Below are 26,981 nucleotides of genomic sequence, written 5' to 3' on the forward strand. Positions count from 1 at the left end.
TTTTACCCAGATTCTGTGTGAATACAAATACTATGCAAACATACCGCTATAATACTTTGAAAAGTTGAAAATACTACAATTTTCTCTTTTTAAATTTACATTTTAGGAAGTGTGCGTGCGCGTAAGCACATAACACATTAATTGCTTATTGCACATGCCTACAGATTATATTTATTTTGAATCAGAAGATAGATCTGTGTGATGCATGATATAAAATTTGCAAAATTAGCTACAAGATTACTGAGATTTTTTTTTGGATTTTCTGATCCTTGCCTTGTAACACAGCCATAATACTGTTGCCACAATTTTATAAACTGGATATGATAAAAATGGACCGCGTTTTACTGTGCGTAAAATGAGAATACAAGAATTTCTTCAATTGTGCAATAATAGTATGCTGTTTTGTCTGTCATTCCATATTTTATGTGTGAAATATAAATATGTACAGTGTTGTCTCACTAATCTGCTACCCCAAAAACCGAGCAAGCATCAAATTAGAGAAAAGCGCAAACTATAGTGCATATATACAAAATATGCTAAAAATGATCAGATTATTCGTAAAAACAGTGTTTATCGTGAAATTTGTATCTAGTACTTGCAACGCACAGTTTTATTTTGAGTAAAATTATGTTACTTCACTCTAAAACATGCGAAAAACTACTGAATTTAACATACAAGTTACATAGAGCTTGATTTTGTGATTTCAGCTAGTAAAAATAACAGTAGATCATATATACAAACGAGGGGCGGATTACTGAGAGAATACTGTATTATTTCGATAAAATAATACTTAGTCTTTAAGGTCATGTAGCAAGAGAGCCTTTAGTGAGATTATTCTGGGGGTCTCTTGTGTTGTCCCCAGCCGTGGAAGCACTTTGTGAACCTTTTGGATTCTTTATTCTTCAATGTTAAGAACAATTTCCGGGGCCTCTCCGGCTGTTTCACTCGCAGATGTTGAATGTATACCTATTCAAATACAGATTGGATAAGTTACGCATAAGTGGTATTACACATAGGTATCATCCCATATCCGCACTTAGGTGCTAAGCACTGCATTGATACTTAAATTGCAGCATATCTGCAATGTATGTGAAAGCAAGTTTTACATTTCCCTATAAATTCAACAAGTGGCATTTTCTAGTAAACCATTTAAAAGTATCTCCCCTACGCATGAAGGTTTAGCACTTGGACAACTTTGTATTGGAACAATATTCAGTGTCCTAGATTATTTCTGATAGTTCATAAAAATCACCTGATTAAATATCATGTAGTATTTTAAAAAGTAAGGCAATATGCTGGAGAAGTGTCAATAATTGCGATATGACAATTAGTTAAAACTTTTCCGAGTTGATGTGTTTATGAACTATAAAATCACATTCATGTAAATTGAAAAAGAACTATAAAACACTAATAAATTGTAATTTTAATTATGTATTATTGAATTATAGGCAATCTGCCTTCACTGGTGTATTTATATTGTATACCATTTCTTTCTACATTCTTTTAAAAAATCAACCAAGCAGGAGTGGTGGTAAAGTATTCCAGTCTAAAACTACTATTGCGAAGTAAGTTATAGTCGTACACAGTTTAATTTAAATTTTAAAAATAAAACTTCTCAAATACTACATGTATGTGTTATATAGGCATTGTATGAGTTAAGTTCCGCAACCGAAAAAAGTTGAATAACTATTAATAGCAAATTGATGAAATGATATAAGATGACTGAAAAAAGTATATTTACCTGAGCTGATTTATAAGCTAGTTTTATTTCCACTTCACTACACTTGGCACCTAGCCACAGGAAGACATGTTCGCCGTTGTCTAGTATCATGATGTCGTCATCTGCCAAATCATCCTGCCATGAAAAGAATAAACCATTAATTGTAAAAATAGAAATTTTATTTACATAGAGTCGATTTACAAATGTTTCTGTTTTACAAACCTGACAGAAATCGGAACACTTCTCAGATACGGTAAAATAGCCCTTTTCGTTGGAACATCTGAACAGTCGAGTATAATTCATGAAATCTGCATCAGTATCATACGGTTTTTTACCACCGATTCCGACCCAGAAGAAGTTTTCTGGTTCTGAACCCTCATTTACCAACTGTAAAAATGAAAAAAAGTTACACAGGATTACCTTGTTGTTTCATTTTTTGGATTTTGAAAAAAAAAACATCGCTGACATTTAAAAATTAAAACGTTTTGAAATGTTTATACTACACAGCAAGAACAGGCTCATTAACAAATAACTCATTTTTCAGCAGAGAAAAAAAAGAAAGAAAAAAAGAAAACCTTGCTTGTGAAACACCGGGTTCATGTATTTTATAAAATAGGTTTTCAATTAATGTTAACTATATCTTTACATGCAATCACAGAAAAAAAATAAACACAAACATCCATTTTTTATTTGAAAAAAGCTCCTTTCTTAAACTGACAAAAACGAGCTTGTTGCGGCAATCGTCGCATTTTGACTGTTTATTGCGAGCCGTGACCCCATATCATTTCCTACAATTCATAAGCCATAGAGCCGCATTTTGTTCGTTTTTAATAATCCATTTTATTGAACTCATTCAGGAGAATAAAATGCCATAAATATCTCAAAAATTGACAAACTGCAATGATCCCGTTTTAGCCGTTTACCCTTCATATATTATAAAAAGATAATTTTAAAAAAAAAACATTATTTCAACCTCACAAGAGACTCTTGAAAACTTCAACGTTAGTCAGCCTGAATTTTCTATATTAAAATAGAAAGTATTTAATTTTTAGTTGCCTTCATCAGTTACTTAGTACCAATCATATTACCTACTAAATTTCAGATTACTGTTCCGACAAACATTGTCATTTTTTAAAACTTTTAATTGTAATATGGGTTCTATTGAAAATAAATGGGACGATTGAGTTTACATCACCAGTAAAAATTAAAAATATTTTTAAAAACTATTCGGACCAAATTTTCAGACAAAAGAATAAGGAAATCAGTGGATATATTATGTCCTTGACTGTGTTCATATTATAATATAAAATTAATAATACTTTTTAATGTTTCAATCAACCGGGACATTTTACACCACCTGCTTTGATAAATTGAATATCCTGTACCAAATAAAATAAGGTTTCTCTGAAGATGATTTTGTTTTACCTGAAGGCTGACCCATGGACTATTGAACATTTCTTCAGCTATCTGCTCTGTCAGTCGAGCTTCCTCTGGGTCACTTTTAGAGCCAATCCACACATAAACACTGCCAGAATCAGTGCCATCATCCGTTTCAAAGGGTACATTCAGTATGTAGCTGAAAAATTAGTAAAAAAATCTGCATTAAAGACTTTTTAAAATTATATATATTTTTTTTTTAATTCAAAGAAAACCCTTTTTTTAACAATAGTTTTTTATTTTATTTTTAGGAAACCCATCATTTTTAATAACATTATTAAATAATAGAAATAAATATTCTTTACCAAAAAGCACTATTGAGTAGGCTAGCATCGGGTTTTATTTCAATTAGTCGGGTACACAGCGGACTTCCATTAGATCTCATATGATACAATTCCACAGGAGCCTTTCCATTAACCTTTAAAAACCATTAAGAAATTAGTAAAGAAGAAAATATATTACGCATCAAAATCAGCGTGTTAGAGCAATACCGATCTATATACGAGCCTGAACAAGTAAAAAAAGATGGTTCGCTAGAGGCGACCAGGTGTTATAAAAGTTTTTGTTTCAAAATATATTAGAATATTCATATCGTTCAAAACTTGAAAACTAATTTTAAACTGAATAAAATTAGAAATAATCATTAACAATTGAAAAAAAGTTCATATTAATACCTCATTTAAGAAAACAAGTGTGATATTTGATTTTTTGTTTAGATTCTTGCCTCTCATTGGTTGAAAATCACTAATTTTATTAGAAACATGGTACAGGATCAGTTTATAGACAGATTGATTGAGTTTTAATATTCTAAATCATACCTTTTTACTGATTTTGCGTTTTCCGTCTTTGATAACAAACTTTCTATTGAAGTGGGACATGAATTTTACATTTTCTTGTTGTTGGTGGGTCCTCACCACTTCTAAATTATGACATAGCGATTTGAATTTCTTTTCAAGTCTGCAATGAAAATATTTATAATATAAAACTTGATGGTTTTTTTATGTGCTGTTAAACATTTCTTGCTTTTTCAGTGTGTTATTTAAATATTACAGTATTCTACAAAATGTCCAAAGCTTAGAAAATAAAATCAGAGACAGTTCTTGTTAGGCAAATAAAAACAGTGTAATTATTTTTAGTATTTTCTGTTATCCATTCCTATAGTGAAATTGATTTGACATTATTTGTAATTTTTAGTTACAAAAAAACCTTCAAATTTTTACAGTTAGATACAGACTTACATACGTAAATTTAAATAGGAAAATAAACAAATAAAAAAAATATTGGGACAAAATAATATTATTAAGGAAACGAAATGTAAATTTGAATGACGTTAAAGGGTAATATAGTACTAACCCAAAGGTAAATGTCAACCATCCCATGTTGCCAGCTTGCCTACCCTGCCAGAAGTAGACCACCCACTGTATGGAATCTTCCTCCACCACATCTTGATGGCTGCCCTCTGACTCCCTTCTGTTACCCCGTTCAGTCACTTCTCCTTGTGTCTCTATGTCCTCGGTCTAAATAAGAAATAAAACTAGTTAATAAATTGAAAATGACCAAGTTGTGATGTCTGAATTGTTTTTAACAATCGTAAATCAACATCATCATCCTCATAGGGTGATGCATTGTTACACCAATCGCAGTGTATCTTTTTTTTTATAAAAAAGAAATATTAACATTATTATAATTTACCCAAATGTTTCAATTTTAGTGGCCATTTTTAATGAGCTGTAAATAACTCACTATTAGAGAATGGAAATTAAGTTGGGGTAGAGTTGGGTTCGAACCTCGGACCTCTGATCTGTGAGTCCGTAACACTAGCCACAGGGCCACAACCTGCATCTTGATTCTTGAGCTTCAGGTGCCAGTCCAGGGAATTTGAAAAAGTGGTGTAGAAAAAATGCAGCGTAGAAACACCTTTATATCAATATTAATGTTGTGTCAACCGAGTCAGAAATACAAGAACCCTTGCATAGTAGGCAGATGCGCAGGCCACTAAACCACGAGGTGAATGAATGATTACTTAATCCATGTCTGATCCCTGGGTGGAGCATATGGTTTCCACGAAATCTCCCAACTCCCATGTTGTGTCCTCAAGTCAGGTCTGCGTCCCGTAGTTCAGAAATTAACTGCCAACGAACTGTCAGTCGTTGACATCTAGGACTGCAAGAACCTGAAGCCTTGTAAAGTAGGCAAGGGTGGTTAAAGCTGTAGTCTTATTTCTGTATTTCTTACGAAGTCATACCACTGCACACCCAGTATTCCTCTGAGGTATCTACTTATTCTCAAAATTCATTAGTTTGTTCTTTTGATCCCTAGTGAGGTACCATGATTCGCATTTATAAAGGAGAATAGATGATGTTATGCAGACATCGTATAGGTGACATTTAGATTTCACCAAATAAATTTCTGATCTCCATATAGGCCTTTTTGAAAATCGCCATTTTCCGTTACGTACACTCCCAGGTATTTAAAACTTTCGATGACTTGGCTTGACAAAGTCAGGGGGGGATGTTGGGCATCTAGGCACAATGTGGCTAGACTTGATTTCATCTTCTAGCACAATTATTTACGACTAGTTGAAAAACGAACACAAGTACGTTTATTATTTTAAGTATTTAATGGGTCAATATACCTCGGGTACAATGTACCGACAGAGGAAGACGTAACAGTCTCCGCTGTGGAAGATGCCCATCTCATCATCCGGCAGGCGGACGAAGCGGCGCCCTTCCAGTACGAAGGCCTCCATGGCCTCCAGATCCTCCGCCCACTCCTCGGCCAGCGCGCGAGCCTCCTGGCCGCCCACGCCGGCCTGGCGCGGAGTGAACAGGGCACTGAGGTCCGCTCTGGTCACAGACATAATTCATTTTACATCCTATGATTCATTATATTTTTATTTATTCAAATATAGACATATACCAAATGAATTATTAAGGCAGGGAATACGGAAGTGTGCTGTGTAACATTCTTTGTTTGAATACCCATATTTCTTTCAGTTTCAGTGCTCCAGAACAGCATTTATTTAATTTAAAGTTGCATATCCAAGGTTTAATAAAAAAAATGGTAAACAAATTTTTATAGCAGCAACTGCAAAAGCTACATCCACTTGAAGTTATAAGCCAGGGCTGGTATTCCGAACGCGTTTACAGCGCGCTATAATGCGTATTTAGTATGTAAAAACGCGCCATACCGCGCTATAATTTCGTTTGGAATACCAGCACTGATCCATAGAGATAGTCAGCGTCAAGTTTGAACAAGTTGTGACTAATCAGTTGGCTTCCAGAGCTGGAAGAGCGAGGTCTTTTGATATTTTTTATTGGGATGAGAAAGCCACATAAGAAGCCCACATGAGAGAGCAAGATGACTAAACATACAGTCATAGCTTCCGCGCACATGGATTTGATGTGATTCGGGTTTCAAGTAAGATACGGACCCTTAAGTCATTCCAGATAAGAATAAGGACTTTATAAACGGGCGCGAGAAATTTTAAACAACAAAATTAATTATTTTTATTTATTAGGTCCAGATTTGGTAATTTTGATTTGAAATTGGTTAGGCAAGCCCAGTTTACTGGCTTCTATGGAAATACCGCCACAGGCAAGGCATTTTAACAAATAATTTGCAAATGAGACGAGTGAGTGCAAAATTTGTCACGAAACTTCACTTCTGATCCGCGGGTATTGGCTGAAAAAAAGGTTCCTGTCTATCCACATCTGCTATGTGACAGCCAATAAAAATAGATTTTTTTGTTAAATAAGCACATACTTGGTATCTTGTTTTTTGGCCCACGTTGTGAGATCTGCTCCAGTGCGTGCTACAGATTCCGCTGTTCGAGTGAAGTCTACAGCGATAACTTCATCCCACCCTTGGAAGTAACTTTTGAATACCTGTGTATTGTTTAAATATAATATATATTATATATATATGATATCTCAGAGTACACATTAAAATTGAAGATTAATCATTCTAATGAAAATATGTAACAATACTTTGAGTCAAAACATTTTTGAGAAGGACATATGAAAGTCTAGGTATTTGCAGGACTTACGACCTGTCATTGGCTGGTTCAAGTGGCCACTTTACACACTGAGAAAAATTCTCCATTCTGCCTATGTTTAAACATCCACATTTCCTAAACTCTTCCACCAGTTGACTTTTGTGATGTAAAAGAACTGAAACCTTCATTGATGTGGGTGAGATTCATCTGGCTGAATTATTTCACCCACTAGGCAATGCCTGAAAATATTTTTCAAGTTTTATACTTCTTTTTATACCAGTTAGTTGAATCGGCAATATTTTAAGTATGTCCAAATGTTTGGAGACTGCTGTTTCTAACCATAGGCAGAATGTTGAATGATTTTTTTTCTCTTATTTTTAATGATTTTATTACCTAGATTCACTCAGTTGTAATTTTTGAAGTATAAGCTATTATTTTTTACAGGGATTGGATTATCAAAAAGACAATTATTAATTGAAAAGAATATCCCTTTATTAATTATTGAAAACTAAAAAAAACCTTTGAGAATTAAAAGAATTGAATAAAAGCAGGGTATATTAAAAAATATATATATATATTCTCTCAAACTAAGTTCAAATTATGTGCAGTGTAATTGACCTTTTTGTTTGTGTATAAATTTAAGTTTTTAATTTTCTCAAAGGCTATTTTGCATTGTATTTTGATACAGTTTTCAAGCGAATAAGTGACATTCTGTAGTTTTTCATTATGTCCTTATACGTTTTTTGAATAAAATCGCCATAATATTGTCATTTTACTAAATTGTAACATGCAGTTGGAGAATGTTTAGGAAGATGAAATCTTTACATCATTAGATTACGATGCAAAAAGTTTAAAAATATAGCAATAGAAATATTACTTGAAATTATAAACATAATAACATTAGCTCAATTGATGTACCATCGTTACTGGAACAAGTGGCATTCTAGACTTTTATGGCGTAAGTCTTTTTTTAATAAAAAAAAAACAATACAAAATATTTTAATGAAATCATTGAAAATAGGTAAAGATATTCATAATCTCCAATTACGACAATTTTTCTGGGAGTATATTTACACTACAGTCTAGTAATTTCACCTTTTTACACTTTTCAATTTCCTCAGTTTTACACTTTTTTTGCTGCTCCCTTGAAAAACATAAAAAGGAGATTTTACTGTATCTTTAAATAAAAATACACCACAAAGTAGAGACATGAATGATTCAAGTATACATTAGGCACAACAAATTTCTTAGCTTCACAACAAATTCAATCATTTAAATGATCATTCAATAATTCAAATTATTCATCTTAGATTAAAATGGTTGTCAAAGAAATAAAACGATCATGTTATAGTACCTGATGCTCTGTTCCCTCTTGGAGTCGTGTCACCAGAGCATGTTCCGGTCTGTCTATCATATTGAATAATTCTTGTGACAGTTTGACAGCTGCCGCTCTAACCAGCCTTGTTGATTTCTTGCCAAACCTGGAAAACAAAATACATTATTTAATAAATAAAAGATCATTTTTTATTACTTAAACAGACAGCTTGTAACTGCCAACATTATTATTAATCACGGATTATAGGTAGACAGATTTTATAGGTGTGACTGTATCTAAAACACGTGAATTTCTGTGTTGTTTTTTTTTAAAGAAATCATCCGAGCAGTTTTTAATTTGATCATATTTTAAAAGATGATTGATACCTAAATTGACAAATTTGGAATAACCAGTAACCGGTTTTATCGCTTTTATGACATCTTCAAGACTGGTATGTTAATGAAGAAGTTCAGTGTTTTTTTTTTGTTAATAGATCACCATGATTTTTTAAAGTTTTGTATTTCTGAAATTACTCCGCGTGTGACATCTCAAGTTCTCTTCCGCTTCTTCTCGGTCAGTTCTGCCAATTGGTACGTTTACTTACCATAAACCAGAAATCTTTCACAACTCTCTTATCATCGGTTGATTCATAACATTTTTTTATACATTTTCAAAAAACTTTGCAGTACAATTTAATGCTTTAATTTTTCCGCAAATAAGAAAACATTTTTCATATCCAATTTCCCATAGGGCTGAACTTCCCCACTATAAAAATAAATCTATTTAAATAAAAAGAAGGATAAACAATGAAATTTTATATAAAAAGGGAAGGAAGGGTAGTCATGTGCTTGAACATTGCATGAAATGCGTCAGGAATCTCTCCTGCTCCAAACGAATACCTGACATTTAATCTCTAAAGTTATTGTAAACTAAATAAAAAAAATCTCTTGTAAGTAATCTCTATCGCATATAATTTTATAATCATGACCTGCATAGTTGTAAATAATCGTAATAAAATAATATCAAATCGGGATAATCTTCCCAACGGATCTTATTCCAACAAATTTAATACATTTTATTGATATCCGAAGTGTGAGGCTGATTATCTTGCCTTCATAAAAAAAAAATGGAGATATGCTGCAATTACCATTATTTGCACTAACTAACGAAATACTAACCAAACAAAGACATCGAGGTAGCAATCCAGAATATAAACATTTCTATTGGTCAAGAGAGTGTGTAGAAGTTTAGTTCCCGGAGGTGTTTCTACTTGGGGAAGTTCCAAGTATCCCATTCCAAGTTCTACCCTGTATAGTCGCGGCGATCGCCAGGAAAAGTCATCGGGTACATGCTCCTTCAAACAAATTCAATTATAAATCAAAATATGCAGTTTGTTGATTATCAATGATTTACTGTTTCATCTGTTCCATTAGGTTTGTGTATTATATATATAAATAATGTAGACCAAAATTATGTGATATTTTTTGTAAGTTAAGGAAAATAAATTATTAAACAATACATATGTTAAATTTTTGTTTTTAAATATCTGTATTTAAAAACACGTCGTCTTTTGCTTAAAATAAAACGATACTGGATGAGTGGACTGAGGGTGTCATATGCCCACTGCATAAAAATGGGGACGAGTTGGACAGGAAATAAAGAGGCATAGCACTGTTGAACACTGCTTATAAGATATCCTCAAACATCCTATTCTCGAGACTTACTGTATAACCAACTTAAAGGCAGCCTACGAAAGTGTAAATAGAAATGTACTTTATAAAGAAATGTCTGAGCTAAACATCCTAAATAAGCTGATTAGATTTGTTAGAATAACAATGAGCCTGACCATATCCGAAGTAAGGATCGATAAAGATCTCTCAAAACCTTCAAGTCTATCTCTTCAATGAGTTTAGCTGCTCGCCTACGTGGACGATGTTGACATCAACAGAAGATCTCTCCAATCCACTTGCGAAGCGTTCATAGCGCTTGAACCAAGTGCAAGGAAAATGGGACTCATCATTAATGAGGACAAAACAAAATTGATGATTGGCTCCCAAACTCTAGGCATAAGTGGGAAAATACAACTTTGAGGTGATTGAATAGTTTACATACCAGGGTTCCATAGTCACCAGTGGCAACAATACACAGGAAGAAATCAGGAGGAGAATAATAATGGCTGCCAAACATCGCTACTACGCGCTTCAGAAACCATTACGGTCCAAGGCTTAGAAGGTGAGATAAAGCATAGCAGTGATACTTATATGAGGTTTGATAGATCTGCAAACATTCTCCAAGGATACCGAATTGTTCTAAATGTTTATTGCATTATTTACAATACATATCAGCAAATCAGAAGACATCACTAATCTCTTTTTACTATAATGATATGGTATATAGGTAAGAAGAGTAAGGAAGATGTGAATTCTTCACATCTTGGATTGATGTTTAATTCTTATTTTCTTTAACGAAGAAGACAAATATGCATATTTTATCAATTCGGTGTTTTGTTTGTTTTTCTTTTAAATAAATAATTCAACACAAATAAGGAAAACTCTCTTTTTCATTGTCCAAAGCGAGGATTGAACCCACAAACTATGGTTTTGTTGAACTCCAGAGGCCATCAGGTAAATCTTCTTTTGCACAAGTTTTTGCCACCGACCGTCACTGCTGCAGATACCTCCTGAGAACCTTAACCACACTTCCCTGCTTTACAAGGCATCGGGTGAAAACTGTCAATGGATTAAGTGAGTTCTAATATCCGATAAAATATTACCTGGAGTGGTTCATGTTGTTTCCCAAGATCATTTCCAATGGCCTTCCAGAACTCTGAAGTCTCATTGCCTTGAGTTTCAGAGTGTATTTCAGCGCGGTTCTTTCTTTCATTCTTATTTATTTTCTCAGCAAATAATCTAGTTTTTGATTTCAATGTGTTTTTGGATGACTTGCCGAACCTAAACAATAAAACCAACAATTAATAAATAATAATGGATAAATTATATATTTCTCTCTTCAATCCATGCCTCATGTCTGACTCCGGGCATGGCTCATCTGTGGACAGTCTCCTACATCTGGAATGGCCTTGAGCTCTTATGAAGGCATTCATCACTGATAATTCTGTGATCAAGCCTCTTCATCTTGTCGGTTGACGTCCATGCGACCTTGTCCCTTTGACACTTCCCAGGAGGATAGTTTTCTCCAAACTATCAGAGTTCCCCCTGGGAATATATCCAAAGAACTACAGGTTCTTTTCTCATTCATGGATATGAGTCTTTCTCTTATGTCTATTTCCTGGAGTAAAGGTATATTTGTACGTCTTGCTGTCCACGAAATCCACAGCATTCGCCGCAAACACCACATTTGGAAAGCTTCGATTTTTTCTATTCAGATTCTCTCAGCGTCCAACAATCCACACCGTACATGAACACTGAGAAAACCAAGGCCTTCACCAGTCTCTTTTTGGTGTTAATGGTTATACTGAAAATCTTCCTTTGACTCATAGCACTTTTGGCAATACCAACACGTCGCCGTATTTTACCTTCACGTCCACCACCATCGCTGATGGTGGTGGTGGATGGATCTAGATAAATGAAATTGTTGACTCTTTCTAAGTTAAATTTCTAAATTATATATACATAGATACGGATTAAAGTGTAAAGATATTTATTTGTGTTACAATTATAGTCAGCATTACTTAACGAGTTAACTACAATTATATAATGGCAGACTATGAAACACCCATACAAAGAATTTCAGTACTATTGATGAAGGCAGAAAAAATCTAAAATAATATGTAGGCCCCCCTCCAACCAATCAAAACATTGTATTTTAGAAGAAGCGTTATTAAACAATAATTAGTCAAAAATTAAATCAAATTAGTTTATTATTCTATAAAATAAAAAAAGATGATGGATCTAGACTGATTTTGTGATTTATTGACTATTGTTAATAGTTCGTATAGCGTACATTGAAAAACCGTTACATATAAGTTATATGTATATCATAACAAAGAACCAAAAAGCACTGAAAATAAATAAATTTACTCATTAAATTTATACCATTTATTTCGTTGTGTATTTTACTTAACTCGTAAGGTTTAACAATAAAAATGCCTAATTTTTGGCATTTTGAAGTGACTTTTAATTTATTTAAATAAGTTTCGGTTTTGGCCAAAACTAGAATCGAAATTCGGTTTTGGCTGAAAATCTTGTTTTGGTTGGCTACTAGTTATTTCATTATTGATTAGCAACATTTTTCTGCTAATCAATTATACTTCCTTCCTAATGCGAAATATTACCATATTAATCACTTTTAATCCTTTATTTGTATGTAAGATTTCTCAACAACTGAGTACTAGAGTGAAAGTGGGGTTTGAATGTAAGTGTAATTAGTGTCCTGATGAAGAGACGGCTGCGTCTCGAAAGCGGTAGAAATAAAAAAGTCGTTAAATGATTACATACAATTATTATAATATAACTTTAAACATAAATAATTTGATTCCTTCTTATGTTTATAATTCTTAATTATATTCTGCGGGTCCATATGAATGTAGTACATGGCATTTCACAAGCTTCAGCAATGGGCAAAAAATTCAGCTGATATTTTCTTTTAACCCCCTCATATGGACTTTTACGGAGAAAACTCATAAACACCATATTATAACTGAATTTAAAGTTCTTTGTGTAAAAAAAAAAAAACATTAAATAAATAATAAATGTATAAAATTTTAGGCAACTTAGCCATAATACTAACCAGAGGAATATGTTTAGTCCCATGTCTAATAGGAATACATATCTCGGATCTAAAGAAGTCAGTTGAACTGGAACAGGCTCTAAGTGAATAGTGGATCCACTTGCGTGGACTCTGTATAATCTTGTGGCATAGTACTAGAATTAAATTATAAAAAAACACTATAAGCACATTTCTAGTAAAAATATATTTGAGATGAAAACAAGGAACATACATTATTTTTTAAGGTTTCCAAATAAAATGACCGCATTAATAAATGTTTAGAGTTTAGATGTTTGAAAAAATAAATAAAAATAATAAGTACATAATATGACGAAATAATAAAGAAAAACGAGCATTACAATAATTGCAAAAAATGACCAAATCTAAGTTTGAACTCCATTTATCAAAACTCCAGTCATCTAGATTGCCAAATATCCAAATCGTTATCAGGAAATAAAAAATTAAGGAGAAATTCTTCATTTTCATTTAACTGTGCGTAAGTTATTAATGTGATCCCAATTCCCTGTATTATTTCAAAAGTAATAAAATCTGGCACATTAATCCGGATAATTTGAGTTTAACTGCATAACTTAAAGATAAAAAGAAAATGTCCAAAGTCAATTACAGTGTCTTCGATGGTGAAGAATCCGCTAGGTGTTCTGCCCCCCTGGATGTAGGTGATGCCGGCGGGGAAGAGGCGAAGGTATTCCTCAGTCTCGTCCCCCTGCTCCTGGCGGATGGTGCGGCCCCCGGCCCCGAGGTAGTTGCGGAGGTGTACAGCATGGATGGCGGCACACGCTTTCTTGTCCAACTGTCTCGTGAAAATAACATTTTTGGTCCATTATGGAATGAGGAAATTATAAAATATAGGTCAGTGATGGGTAATATTTTTATCTCGACATGTCAAAATTCTGGAAAAACCTGGCTTGATTCGGGTGCCGTGTCACATATAGAAATATTATTAATTTTTTCAGCCCTATTAAATGAAAGAGAAATTAAGTAAGCCTAGTAAATAAGGCTTATCGTTCGTTCTCGGGCGAAGATTGTCCATAAACAATACGTGTTACCCAAAATGTCTCGGCGTGTCATAGATTACCCATCGCTGATTTAGGTACTTGGAACACATTTAATGCGATGACAAAAGAAAATTATAAGAAAGACTGCTTATTTGTGATGGTAAAGGAAAAAATATAAATAATATTGGATATTACAAATATGCAAGTTTCCTTGGTTATGATACCAATACAAATATTTAATAAGACATTTTCACAAATCGGGAATATCGTTGAAAAAAAATTAAAGTGCATTTAAACAAAGACATTGAGCTACTGGAAAAAGTCCAAAGACATGCTACAAAAATTCCCAAACTACTTCAAAGGACACCCTACCACGGAATATTAAAATCACTAGTACTTTCATCATCAGAAGAATGACGGAAGAGAGGAGAGTTGATAGAAACTTATAAGATACTATGACTGCCCCTTGCACGAGATGTATCAATTAAATCCCAACACAAACTTACGGGGTCATAAATGAAAGCTCTATTGTTCCAGATTTCATCTCAATCACAAGAAAAACTTCCTTTCTAGCAGGAAAGCCTTTCCTTTTAGCCTGGAATATATAACCAAGGCTAGTTGTCCATTCCATTTCAGTCAACCAATTCAAAAACCATTCGGATGCTTTTTTGGTGGAAGACGTACGCAGACAAAAAGCAATAAACGAGGGCCAGCAAAGGCTGCCTGCCTATAACGAATAATAATACTAATAATATTCTTTATGTTTCTAATTATATAACTATCAATGCATAAAAAAAACTAGTTTTTATCTATAATTTTCGGGTTTGGAAAGAAGCACGTACAAAACGGCTTGCATTTTTTTATATCGTAATCTTTTACCCATTTCTCGCTGATTCGACCGCCAATCATGAATATCAGCAAAAAAAATTGACATTTGAAATTCATAATGTTTGTCAATCAAGTTTGATCCACGCATCAAAAGGAATGAAGTTAGTATTGAATCTAAATCGAAGACAGAAAAATAAAATTCTGTATGAAACCCTTATCCGCACCTGATAGCGTACGAGGCACTGCATCGGTGAAGGAAATGCAATGTATCTCGATCAACCAGCGCCAGACCAGAGATAGTGAAGTATTGCAGTGTTAAACCACCTTATAAACATTTCACGTCGACACGCCCAGGAATGGAACCCAGGACCTTAAGTATGGTAGGAAAACTCGCCAACCACTGCACTACTAGGCGGACTTTTCTCCACTCGATTCCGTAGCTTACCGTAGCTCTTTCTCCGATCCAGAAGTGAATCTCCCAGGTGAGGGAGCCTTGCTCATCCAGAGAAGTCTTCAATACAATGTAACAGTCTCCCTCGTAGAACTTTCCATGAGCCACTTCATCAATGAGATTGGGCAGGAAATTCTCTATTTCCCAGATAGATATTCCTGGAATTTGGCCGGCATACTCATCGAAGAACTCTGAATAATCCAACGGAGGCTTCTCCAAAGCTTCGTCCCAGCGCTTTGGTCTGAAAAGATAAAAATAATTCAACATTGATGAACACAATATTTTGAGTTTATGCTTTCATAGATCATAAGCCCTGTAAAAGTTTAGATTTCCAAATTTCTTACTCTAAAATGTTCTCCATCTCTGTTTCTATTTGTTAAGTTGCAATATTTTTATTTGAAGAAAACCTTTATTTTTTTAATATACAGGTTAGACTTGCCAAAAAAGGTCAGAGTCAGTTTACTGTGTTAAATAAGAAAAAATAATATTTCATTTTAATACATTAAATAATAATTTTCCACAAATTTAGTGTTTCAAAGAAAAAAAAAAAAATTTTTAAATTAGGTATAATTTATTGAAACAGCCAAAGCCAGGTAATAAGCCCCTGTAAATGCTTAGACTTCCATATTCTTGACGGTAATAATACCACTTTCTTATTAAGTGGGATATATGTCTAACTCACTTGAGAGACTGCGCCTTTAACTCTTGCGGAGGTGGAAGGTGTGGCGCATCCTGCATACCCTTGAGAATCTTGGCTTGGTCCTGGTCTGCAGCAGCTCCTTCCGCCTGTCGCCCTCCTCTGCGCAGTCGGAGCTTACGCGCTACCACATCCTTGCTGGAATCTGAAAACAAATCAAGGTGTTTATTCAATCTGCGGTGTCCTGGGCGGGCTCTAGTGATAACCGTCTAATGATTTCGGCTGAGCCTTATTGGTTTGAAAGCAAACCTTTGCAAGTACCCCTTTATTAGTTCCTTCGCGTGGTGCCAAACAGGTTCTTTTTCCCAGAGCATTATGCTGTGCCTCCAGGCCTATGACCTAAGTTCATTACGACGAGCACATTTGGGCAGTATCATAATAAATAAAATACTTTTTGTTTTGACAACTTCTAATTTTATAATTGTTACCAGTGACAGGGTTTTGTAACTGACATCGCTTGACTGGTATGTCAATGTTTGGCAACTATGTCATTTGTGGCACCCGGACACCCCAAGATATCACTCCTTTTCTTAAGATCTGAATGCAAATAATGTAGGTATCGATTTCGTGCAAATGGAATTATAATCATACAAAACATTTATTTAAATTTTAATAACTTTGACAAAACAATGCTTGTTATTCCAAAACCAGTCGGTGATTGAACAAGTATTATTTAGTGATTTTAATTAAAATTTTATAGTAAAATATAACTATTTACATTAAGAATAACCAACATACTAGCTTCGCTCATACTATTTCTGTATTGAGTTAAATACCATTAAGTAGGTCATGGTAAATATTGAAAAAGTTTTTTATTGTTTTTATTTCTAGAACAAACGTTAGCACTACACCAATGAAACAAAAAGCTCAAGTAAAACTCAATCACAAACTAAATTAAAATGTTTAAACCTATCTCAATTTATTTTTGACTACATAAATACATGAAATTTTACATATCAGGGTAAATTCTGTGTTTTATACTTAAATGCTCAAAGAAATTAATTTGGAAATTAGACAATCAATTGGGGGATTTATTAATAAATAACAGTATTGAGTAAAGTTATATCTAATAAATCGAGGTTTGTTCTCGTCCTACCATAACTTGATAAAACTTAGCTACCTGAAGAATTAAAATAAATGGAAAGCCTTGAAATATTTCAAATCGATTTGAGAAAATATGCTATTGATAAATTTGGATGTAAATGTTATTAAAAGTAATATAAATATTATTGTGATGTAATTAAAAGTTCATATTAGTTCTTAAGATGCTATGAACTAACTTAATAAAGCATAAATAAATAACTTGAGTCCTATTTTCTAGCATGGTTATTGCCAAAATGAAAATTATTTTAAAACTACATAGGATTTAAATGTTCGTGCTGTTTTTTTCTTAACTCACGTGTGGCCTGCACGGGGGGTGGAACAATGGCACCCGCCAACCGAAGTTGGTTTTGCAAGGAAAAATCTATATTGTAGAACTCTACTCCAGATCCTTTTTGTACTTCTTGCGGCTTTGGGGGCATCAGCAAATCCGGGTTCTCTCGCAGATCCAGTAGTTCCAAGTCAGTGAGGAGGTGCACAGCGTCAGGCAGCGTAATTAGACGGTTGCAGCTCAAGTTTAGGCGCTTCAGCGAGCCGCACCTGGGACAAACATCAGTAGGATTTGACTTCGGACACAAGTAAACTTTTAACAGGGAGCAGAACACTTTTAGGGCCGCCAGGGGCCATAGCCAAATTATTTGCTTTAGAGTATCCAACATACTCCCGAACACGCAGTAATGTTTTACCACTTTAAAACTGCACTAACAATTTTTTTCCACTCGGATATAAATTACCCAATAAAAATTAGGCATTTTATAAATCTGTTCACCAACTGCACATTTTAAATTAAGTTTATTTTATTGCACTTTGATAGAGCATGTTTAGTAGAAGACAAGTGCTTAATGATCTCAGGTGAATAAAGCAAATGAGTTGAAAAAACCAAACAGTGCAATGGTTGGTTGAACACAGTTTCTCACAAACGGAATGTGAAATTACTACCCACAATGGCACACTGATCAGCAGGTGTAATCTCTGTGTAATTTATGCAAAATGCTTGCGGTTTTAATTATGTTTTGTTTTATAATTACATACTTAACTAGTATGACAGGAAATATTATAATATGCTAAATGGATTTATGGTTCAAACATTACATTTCGATTGCTAGGATTGGTTTGCTTCAAATAATAAATTAAAACAAACGCGAGGTCTTTAATTTTTCAAAAAATAAATGATACACATACAAAAAATTCATTCATGTTTTTTAACCGGACTGGAAAATATATTAAAGCAAAATACTGTTATATAAAAAAGGATGAAGTATTTTTTTAAATGTGAAAATGAAAAATAAATAAAAAAATGTACCTACTACTACTGTAACTAGTAAATGTAATAGCTAAAATATGTCATAGTCATTATTATATCAATATAATACATATATTAAATAAAATTCTTGTGGATGGAGGAAAAACTAAATAAGTAATAATGATAACAATTATTCACTCTAAAAAAACAGATTTATGGAAAAAAAATGAAGTCATATTGTCAAAAAACATTGTAATATTGACCAGAAAAAAGAAAAACATTAGACTCCCATTTATAAAGACCAAGTATATCACCGCATTACAGGGTTCATGTTAAGGACATCGAAAGAGTTCAGCATAAATTTTTGCGTTTTATCAATTTTAAATTAAGTATACCGATTGAATACATAAATTACTCATACTTAAATGATTATTTAAACATCCAAACATTAGAAAACAGACGAAAATTAAATGACTTGCTTTTTTTGTTTAAAATAATAATGTCGATGTTCGATTGTTGTGAACTTATCAATTTGATTAATGTGCGAGTGCCTGGTCGAGTTACCCGATGTAATACTTTGTTCTACTGCGGTCCATCATCGACCAATCACAGCGCGAATTCGCCAGTAATGCGGATGCATGTACTCGCGAACCAATATGCTAACAACATCGATGTCTTTAGCGTGAGTCTTGTAAATTTTAAATATCAATGTATATGTTCCTTATCAAATAGAACTTAATATTCTGTTCATATTGTATTTTATAACATTATGTACCTAGCTGCTTTAAACCTTTAATTGTATTTCTTTAGCTTATTAAAAAAATAGAAATATATATATTGCTTTAATTTTTTTAAAACCAACTTAACTTTAAAACACAGTTCTATATTTTATTACAGTATATTGTATTTATTTTTTTTTAAATTTATGTTGTTAATACACTCATCTTTTTATTTTTATACCAACTATACTTCTTAACACTGTTCCTTTATTTTGTTCCTTTATTTTATTTCTTTATATTGTGTTTTTTTTTAAATCTATGCTGTTTATATACTCATCTTCTTTTTTTATACCAACTTTACTTCTTAACACCGTTCTATCTTTTGTTGCTTTATATTGTATTTTTTAAATTTAATGTTGTTTATATACTTATATTTTGTAAAATTTTCATGTATGTAAAAGCCTTATGGGCGTGAAAAAATAATAAAAAAATAAAAAATAAAAAAAATAAAAAAGTATGTCCCTAAATTCATTTTTTACAAGGCAGTAACAAAAGCATAATGGGAAAAACTATATAAATATTATGAAGAAAGAAAAATCTTAACATTATGTTAAAACACACAGTAAAATAAATATAAAACAATTTTGTTTTTGACCAATTTTTTTTTTATTTCTATTGACCTATTTCTATTTCTATTTTCTATTTCTATTTCAAAGGTACACAAGCTTCTTAATCAAGGTATACTCAACTAATAAAGAACATAATAATAATCTAGATAAAGAAAGACAAATGTCTTATTCAACCTAAATGATATCAATCATAAGTTTAAGTCCGACAGACTCCTATTCTATAATTGGCTCAGGTTTAACTGAAAAGTTATACTAAAGAATCAGGGGTAAGATCGCTTGAGCTTGTGTAGCATTGAAACCAGTCAGTAGAAAAAAATATGAAATGAGTGGTTAAAAACAAAGTTGTTTTATATTTATGTTATTATAATGAATAACCACAAAGTTAGCGCTTCAAATATAAATTGTATAAAACATACAGTGTTAAATAATAATGTTTAAGTTATCCCATGTTATTATTGCAACGAATTAGATTTTTATTTTATTTACTATTTTAAGTATAATTTGTGGCAGAAAATTGATTTATTTATGGTTCCATGAACCTTATACATAATTACAATAAAAAAGATTTTAAAAAAACAACAAAAAAATAGCATAATATTAAAAAAGAACAAAAACATTGAAAAAAGTATACAATGGTAAACATTATTTGTAAATAGAAAAAGAAATATTATATATGTAACAAATTACATTTATGAGCACACACTATTTATATATGTGTTTAATTTTTTTCTTATATTTAAAATATATTCAAGTAAATTGCTATTCTTTAATTTTAATTGTATTATTTTACTCTATTTTCTTAATTTAAAAAAAAATATATATTTCTTTAAACTATTTTTTATCTTTATTATTTAATACGTATACAGTATTATGTCTGTACTCTTTTTATTTGATTATTAATTAAAACTAATGTCTGAGCACCCGATGACAAACTATTATTGAATAGTTTATCGGGACAAAATATATTTTAATACTTTGTTTTCTTTATAACGTATTAATATTGTAATAATGTGTATATTTTATTGAATAAAGACTCTAGACTCTATGAATATAAATATTTACCTATTTAAAAGAAAAGTAAATTAAAGAAAATAGCAGTTTTAAAAAAGAGGAAGATCAGAAAAAAAAAAGAGAAAAAAAGGAAAAGAAAGTGCTTTAAGAAAAGTTAAAAAGTTTACTTCGTGGTTTATATAAATATTAATACTTGACAAAAATAAATTTAAAAAATAATTGTACACACAAGAGTAAAGAATTCAAATAAAAGTGAAGAACGAATCATTATATGAATTTTTAATTGTTAATTATTTTTCAAAACACGGGACTTGATCATCAGCGGCGTGGTATAAAATAAATCTAAATCATCACTGTATTGATTTGCATGTTGCTATATGTGAATAATTGGTGAATGGAATGTAAAACAGTAAAACAAAAAAAAAATGTCCTGTTGGTTTATGTGGAATACGAAAGTTTATTAAAGTTAACAGTTCTGGGCAATATATTTTATTATTTGATAATTTTTAAATAAACAAGAGATCATATATTGTCCTCCTGCTTGACAGTAATGGTAAATTTAAATTAGTCATCAGGGATTTATAATTTATTTCTGACACAGGTAGACCTAATTTAAATTGCATGTATCTTAAAAACTTTCTTTGTACTCGTTCAAGATCATATTAGAGTTGCAGTAATAAGCAGGACATCAAACTGCAGATGCATACTCTAGCTGTGATCTTACAATAAAACAAAATAAAATTATGATTGTTTCAATGACATAATCATATTAATTCACCTGCATAATCCTTCAGGAATCATTTCCAAATGGTTATTTGCAGCTGAGAATACTTCCAAACACCCTAATTTCCCAATCCCGGAAGGAATCCCCTCGAAGTCTAACATATTGTCATTCACATACAACCTCCTCAACAGTTGCAGTTTGCACAGAGATATCGGCAGGGCTGTTAACTTGTTTCGAGACAAATTTAATGTCTCCAATTTTTGCCACATATCCATAGCTGCGAATAAAATATTTTGTTTATGGTTAAATGAAACTTATAACATGACTCTTTTTGGATCTGGTATAATATCGAATATGATAAAACATTACTATGAAATATTGAAATCAAAAGTTTCAAGTGGTATTAGAAATCTATTTAAATTGCTCTAAACCAGCTTCATAATATTGACGGTAAGAATACCAAATGACTGATGTGCCATAAAGAGAATATCGCAAGAGATTTAATTAAAGATATTTAAAAATAAAAAATTACCATAACTATTATAAGTCGTCTTTACCTGTTGAAAGTTCGGTGATTTCATTTTCACTCAAATTCAATCGTTTAAGGTTGATCAAAAGATAAAGGGCATCAGGAACTTTTGGTAGAGAGTTTTGTGACAAATCCAAATCTGACAAGTTGGATAGAGACTCTAGTGAAGAAGGAACATTAGCCAATGTTCTTTGTGTATTTCTCATGTGCAGAGTCTCCAAGTTAAGAAGAGATGGCAACTGTCTGTAATCAAACATTTAAAAAGAAGACAAACTAAAATATCCACATTTGATAACAAAACATCTACTTTATTCGGATAAGGTGAAAAAAATTATTTGATCTCAAAAATACTTAGATGCAGAAAAAAAAATTCATCCAACCGAAGTAATGTATTTATTTACAAAATGGAACTTAAGCATTTCTTCATCAAAACAATATTTTTTAACAAAATACAAAAACTTATTTTCACTTTTATGTGTACTTACTAGGCACATTATTCAAGTACATATGTATTACATAAAAAATATTTTCATTGTGTTTTTATTTATGGGTCAATAATTAAACATTTTTTTTGTAAACAAATATTGCGTTAGCAAACAAACTAATGATCCTTGATATTACTAACAAGATAATTATTTCACTCATGTCATGATTAATGTTAGTAAGTAGGTATTCATAATTAATATTTCAAATTAATATGTATAAACATTTTTCACATGAGCATAAAAAGCGAATGGCATGCAAAACAACACTTAATAATTATCTTATTAGATTTCACATATGTATGTAGTCAATAAAATGATAATTAATTAAGCCTATAGGAGCTGTAATGTCAAAGCTAACAAGTAAGTGTGATGGTCAGCTATGAAATTATTCAATTTACTTGAATTGAAATTGAGTGGTATTTATTTTTAATTATTGCATGTAAGCAGCATATACCGTGGGTATACTGGTAAAAAACATTGACTCGAAAATATGCGGATTTGACTTAATGATGCAGTTTTGTAAAGTTTTTAACGCTCTGCATTACTACTGTAACATACGCATTAACAGGTGTTTTTGCCGGTTCATCACCTGGCGTTTACGGCAGTCGGCCTTCCCGGCATAAGCAGGAAGGTAGGATCAGACTGCGTCGACTACAAGTCAACCTCAATAGCCCTGATAAGGGCATTCCACCCGGTCCAAGTGGTATAAAGAGGCGAAGGCAATCGGCAAGCAGAACACAGGGGAAGAATAGGGCAGCGGAGTGCACACAGGGCGAAGTCAAATAAAACGCGATGGTTACTTATGAAAGTTCACGATTTTACACAAGTTTAAATGGTTTATTAAAACAGGGTATACACCGTATAAATCCATAGCAAGTGATAACAAAGAAAATTGTTTTGCTTAAATTACAAATTCAAGAAGTTAAAATTAAATTTATTTCTTTATATAATCACGTTGTAAAGTGCCCTTGAGGGCCCATTTCTTACAAAAATGGTGCTATATAAGTTATCCATTATAATAATAATACACATTATAAAGGGCCGCGCGCCAGGCCTGAGTGAAACGACGGCGGCGAGTGCAACACATAAAATATAATAACATTGCAGGGGTCCGACAGAATTTTCAAGATTAATTATAAAATAAACGAAGAAAATCTACACTATATTTTTAAAAATTTTATTTATTCAAATTTGTACAAAAATTAACATCTAGATCGCGCCAAACTAATAATAAATGAAAGTTTATTGGCGCGTGTTTAGGATATTATCATAAAAAAACAAATAAACACAAAAATAAAACTATGTATATGTATTAAAAATGTAAAAGGTACTGCAAATTTATAAAAAAAGGAGAATTAAAGTTCACACATTTTTACACTTTAAAGTTTCGATTTTCGATGAGGAAGTCCTTTAATCTTCTGCTTTTTTGCTCGAAACTAGTTGAGTTCTTTTTATGCCCGGGTATCACCTAGGCCAGACCTGAGCCGGGATTACAAAGGGTATTTTCATCGGTAGAAAGTAAAATCGATATTTATGAACGAAAATGTGTAGATTTGTATGAAAACTTTAAGTATCTTCGTCAGTAACCTGTAATTGAAGGTGTTTAGAAAAAAGAATTGCGTATATATTCTATTTTTCACACAGAAAAAATAATTTTACTTTGTAGATATAATTGAAGATAAATGCTAAGTTCCCATTGTAATACGGGCCCTGAAAGCGAACCTTGTTCTTCAGCACTTAGCTGATATCCAGGATTCTCTCTCTAAAAATATATATATATTTGCAAAAGTGACAATAAGACCATGTGAACATAAAATTGTGTTGAATTAAATTAAAATGTTTAAGCTGAAAAAAATGGCATCCATTACAAACCTTAATTGAAACAAACCGAGCGGGTTGTCATTAAGTATCAGGGTCTGTAGATTGGCGAGGCGGCGAGTTTGTGGAGGTAGAGTCTCCAGTTCATTATTGGATAAGTCCAGAAAAAGTAGATCAGTCAGCTGAATAAAGAGAGTCGGGGGTATGGAGTCTATTCTATAAATCAAAATGGAAATTCATATGATATTATGACAAAACAAAGCCAGCTAAATAATGCCGACAGGTATTTGAGATCTGCATCTCTTGACATGAAATGTTTCATCAAGTATACTGCTATCAGCTGCAGAATTTGGGTCGACAAATTCTGACTGTACACACATCCAAATACCTATCGCCATTCTTAAGCTAGCTTATTCCTACAAATTCAATTGTACACCAATGTACTAGGACTATAAATATTACAAAACGTATTAATGTCACAAAATTTTGAAGAAATAACTAAGTAAATTTCCATTTTTGATACGACAGGTCCCAAAAAACCTCTTGTCATATTGCAGAAAACACAATCATCAAAATAATTCTGAAGTTACCAAGGGCATATTTATGAAATTTGAAAATGCCACCTTGAAAAGGAAAACGGCTATAACAAAAAGGTTCAAAAACAAAAATAGAACAAAAAATGAAAGCCAATTTATTTTATTCATTCTTTCACAATTTTTGTCTGAATACTTTTACATTAAATATAATGTTCCCTTCACTGGACTGATCACTCATTGATACGTGCAATGCAACCCCCCTCCATTATTTATTTCCTAATAGCAATTTTATAATTAGAGTACTTACTAATTATTGCCCTTAAGGACAATGCAAGTAGGTTGTACACTTCAATTGAGAAGTAGACTAATCCTCTTTGACCAAAGGTTGTGTTGATTTCCAATTGTTTGGAGCTTTCAAAGGTTAAAAAACATGATTTAAAAAATAAAAAAAATATTTGAGTTCTTATGATTTACCCGAATATTTGAATTTTCTCGCAATTTTGACAGAAATAACCGGGATTGAAAATGGAAATTGTGATACAGCTGGGTTCAAACCTCAGACCTTGAGTCTGTGAAACTACAAAGGGATCACAAACCAGTGAAGGTGAATTTTTAGATTTTTATGATAATTTTTAAAAAGCACCTACTCTTCTCATAAACAAGTCTTTCTTTTAGGTAGAATGAGCTTAATCTATAATGTGTATTTAATAATTATTGTGAGAGTAATTAGTAATTAACAGAATGAGAACAATCAAGAAAAACTTTGCAAGATCGAATAAATCAGAACCTTTAATCTGGTCATGTCCATAGGAGACATATTTGGTGGCAAGTATGACAAGATGAATGTGGAAGAAACTAATAGTATACGCCAACATAGACACATGCGGCGTTTCATCTTCCCTGCCTACTCCTATGGTAGTAGTAGAAAAAATATTACTTACGAATTATAACTCAAGTTGAGAACAAGAAGCGATTTGGCTTTATCTAATCCTTCAGGAACATCTTTGAGCCTGTTATGTGAAAGGTCGAGTGTTGTTAGCTCTTCCAACTTAAAAAGGTCCGCTGGGAGACCAGAACTCTTTACTTTATTGTGCCTTATATTTAACGATCTTAAGCAATGCAGTTCTGTTATTTCTCCATACAACTTTTCCAGGTTATTTCTTTTTAATGATAAGTTTTCCTATGGAAACAAGAAACATATGAACACTAGTTTATTTCAATTCATCGACATTTTATTTGATTGAAGATCCCGTAACTCACCAACTTTATCAACTTTCCCATTTGTTCGGGAATCTCGCACAAATTAGTTTTATCCAATTTTAACCATTGTACACCTGTCATAAGTCGCATAGCATTGGGAAATTTTCCATCCTGGAAAAAAACAGTAGTGTAAAAATATAACCAATAAATTGTCAACTATGCAAGATTATTCTGCAACCGGCAGCCTATAGTATAATACTGCTAAAACTTTACATTTGTTCTAGTCAACTGCCTGTAAGAAGAAAACCAAATCGTAAGTTGAACTTCTATGTTTACAATATGAATTCGAAGTGACATCGGCTACAGTGACATTTTGAATAGGTACTTTTAATGATCGTGTAGAAGATTTAGTATGTTTTAAAAATAATCTCGTATAATACAATATTTAAAATTGATAATGCTTGAGAATATTCACTTACGCTGAAATCATTATTTGTAAAATCTATACCCCGCACAAAAGGCAACACACCCGTATTCGCCATGTTTCAATTACCATAGATCACGAATTGTATAGATTGTAGGTGTTATTTTTTTTTCTTGACAGAAGAACACAATTTATTTTTCACGGTATACAAAAAAACCTTCCACGAGTATCTACTCATGAAATTGTAAAATCTAATGGGGTGTATCATTTCATTTAGTGAAAGATATTGCGAATACAAGTAATGCCTAGTGATGAAGAATATATTATAATAAGGTATTTTAAAACAAGTTTAAAAAGTGAAACATAGCAGGTT

The 26,981-nt window shown here is 32.3% G+C and overlaps 1 protein-coding gene across 1 annotated transcript; it reads right to left on the minus strand.

Annotated features, from left to right (window-relative positions):
• Positions 1–100: 100 nt before the first annotated feature.
• fliI (FLII actin remodeling protein) lies at positions 101–26,756 on the minus strand. The gene is made up of 23 exons (XM_088229102.1): positions 26,664–26,756; positions 26,245–26,355; positions 25,926–26,164; positions 24,503–24,664; positions 22,174–22,388; positions 21,671–21,893; positions 17,589–17,830; positions 16,175–16,334; positions 15,487–15,733; positions 13,823–14,008; positions 13,219–13,352; positions 11,243–11,420; positions 9,648–9,823; positions 8,509–8,635; positions 6,923–7,044; positions 5,793–6,003; positions 4,511–4,674; positions 3,976–4,114; positions 3,463–3,575; positions 3,146–3,296; positions 1,943–2,107; positions 1,742–1,855; positions 101–966 (listed from the first exon to the last, which is right to left on the minus strand). Exons 1-23 carry the CDS (start codon positions 26,724–26,726, stop codon positions 832–834), a joined length of 3,777 nt encoding a protein of 1,258 aa, XP_088085228.1. The 5' UTR covers positions 26,727–26,756; the 3' UTR covers positions 101–831.
• Positions 26,757–26,981: the final 225 nt, after the last annotated feature.

The sequence above is a fragment of the Micrasema longulum genome, unplaced genomic scaffold (genome assembly GCF_059751315.1).
Source record: "Micrasema longulum isolate JH-2025_06_02 unplaced genomic scaffold, ASM5975131v1 h1tg000049l, whole genome shotgun sequence".
Lineage (NCBI taxonomy): Eukaryota > Metazoa > Arthropoda > Insecta > Trichoptera > Brachycentridae > Micrasema > Micrasema longulum.

What these genes read in the sequence shown, in the direction of transcription:
- fliI (XM_088229102.1), bottom strand. Translation starts at nt 26,726, where the DNA reads ATGGCGAATACGGGTGTGTTGCCTTTTGTGCGGGGTATAGATTTTACA. An exon ending in AACAACATGAACCACTCCAG is followed by an intron (nt 9,824 to 11,242) that starts GTAATATTTTAT and finishes ATTTGTTTGAAG; the next exon opens with GAGCATGTACCCGATGACTT. An exon ending in GTCGGTACATTGTACCCGAG is followed by an intron (nt 4,675 to 5,792) that starts GTATATTGACCC and finishes TTTCTTATTTAG; the next exon opens with ACCGAGGACATAGAGACACA.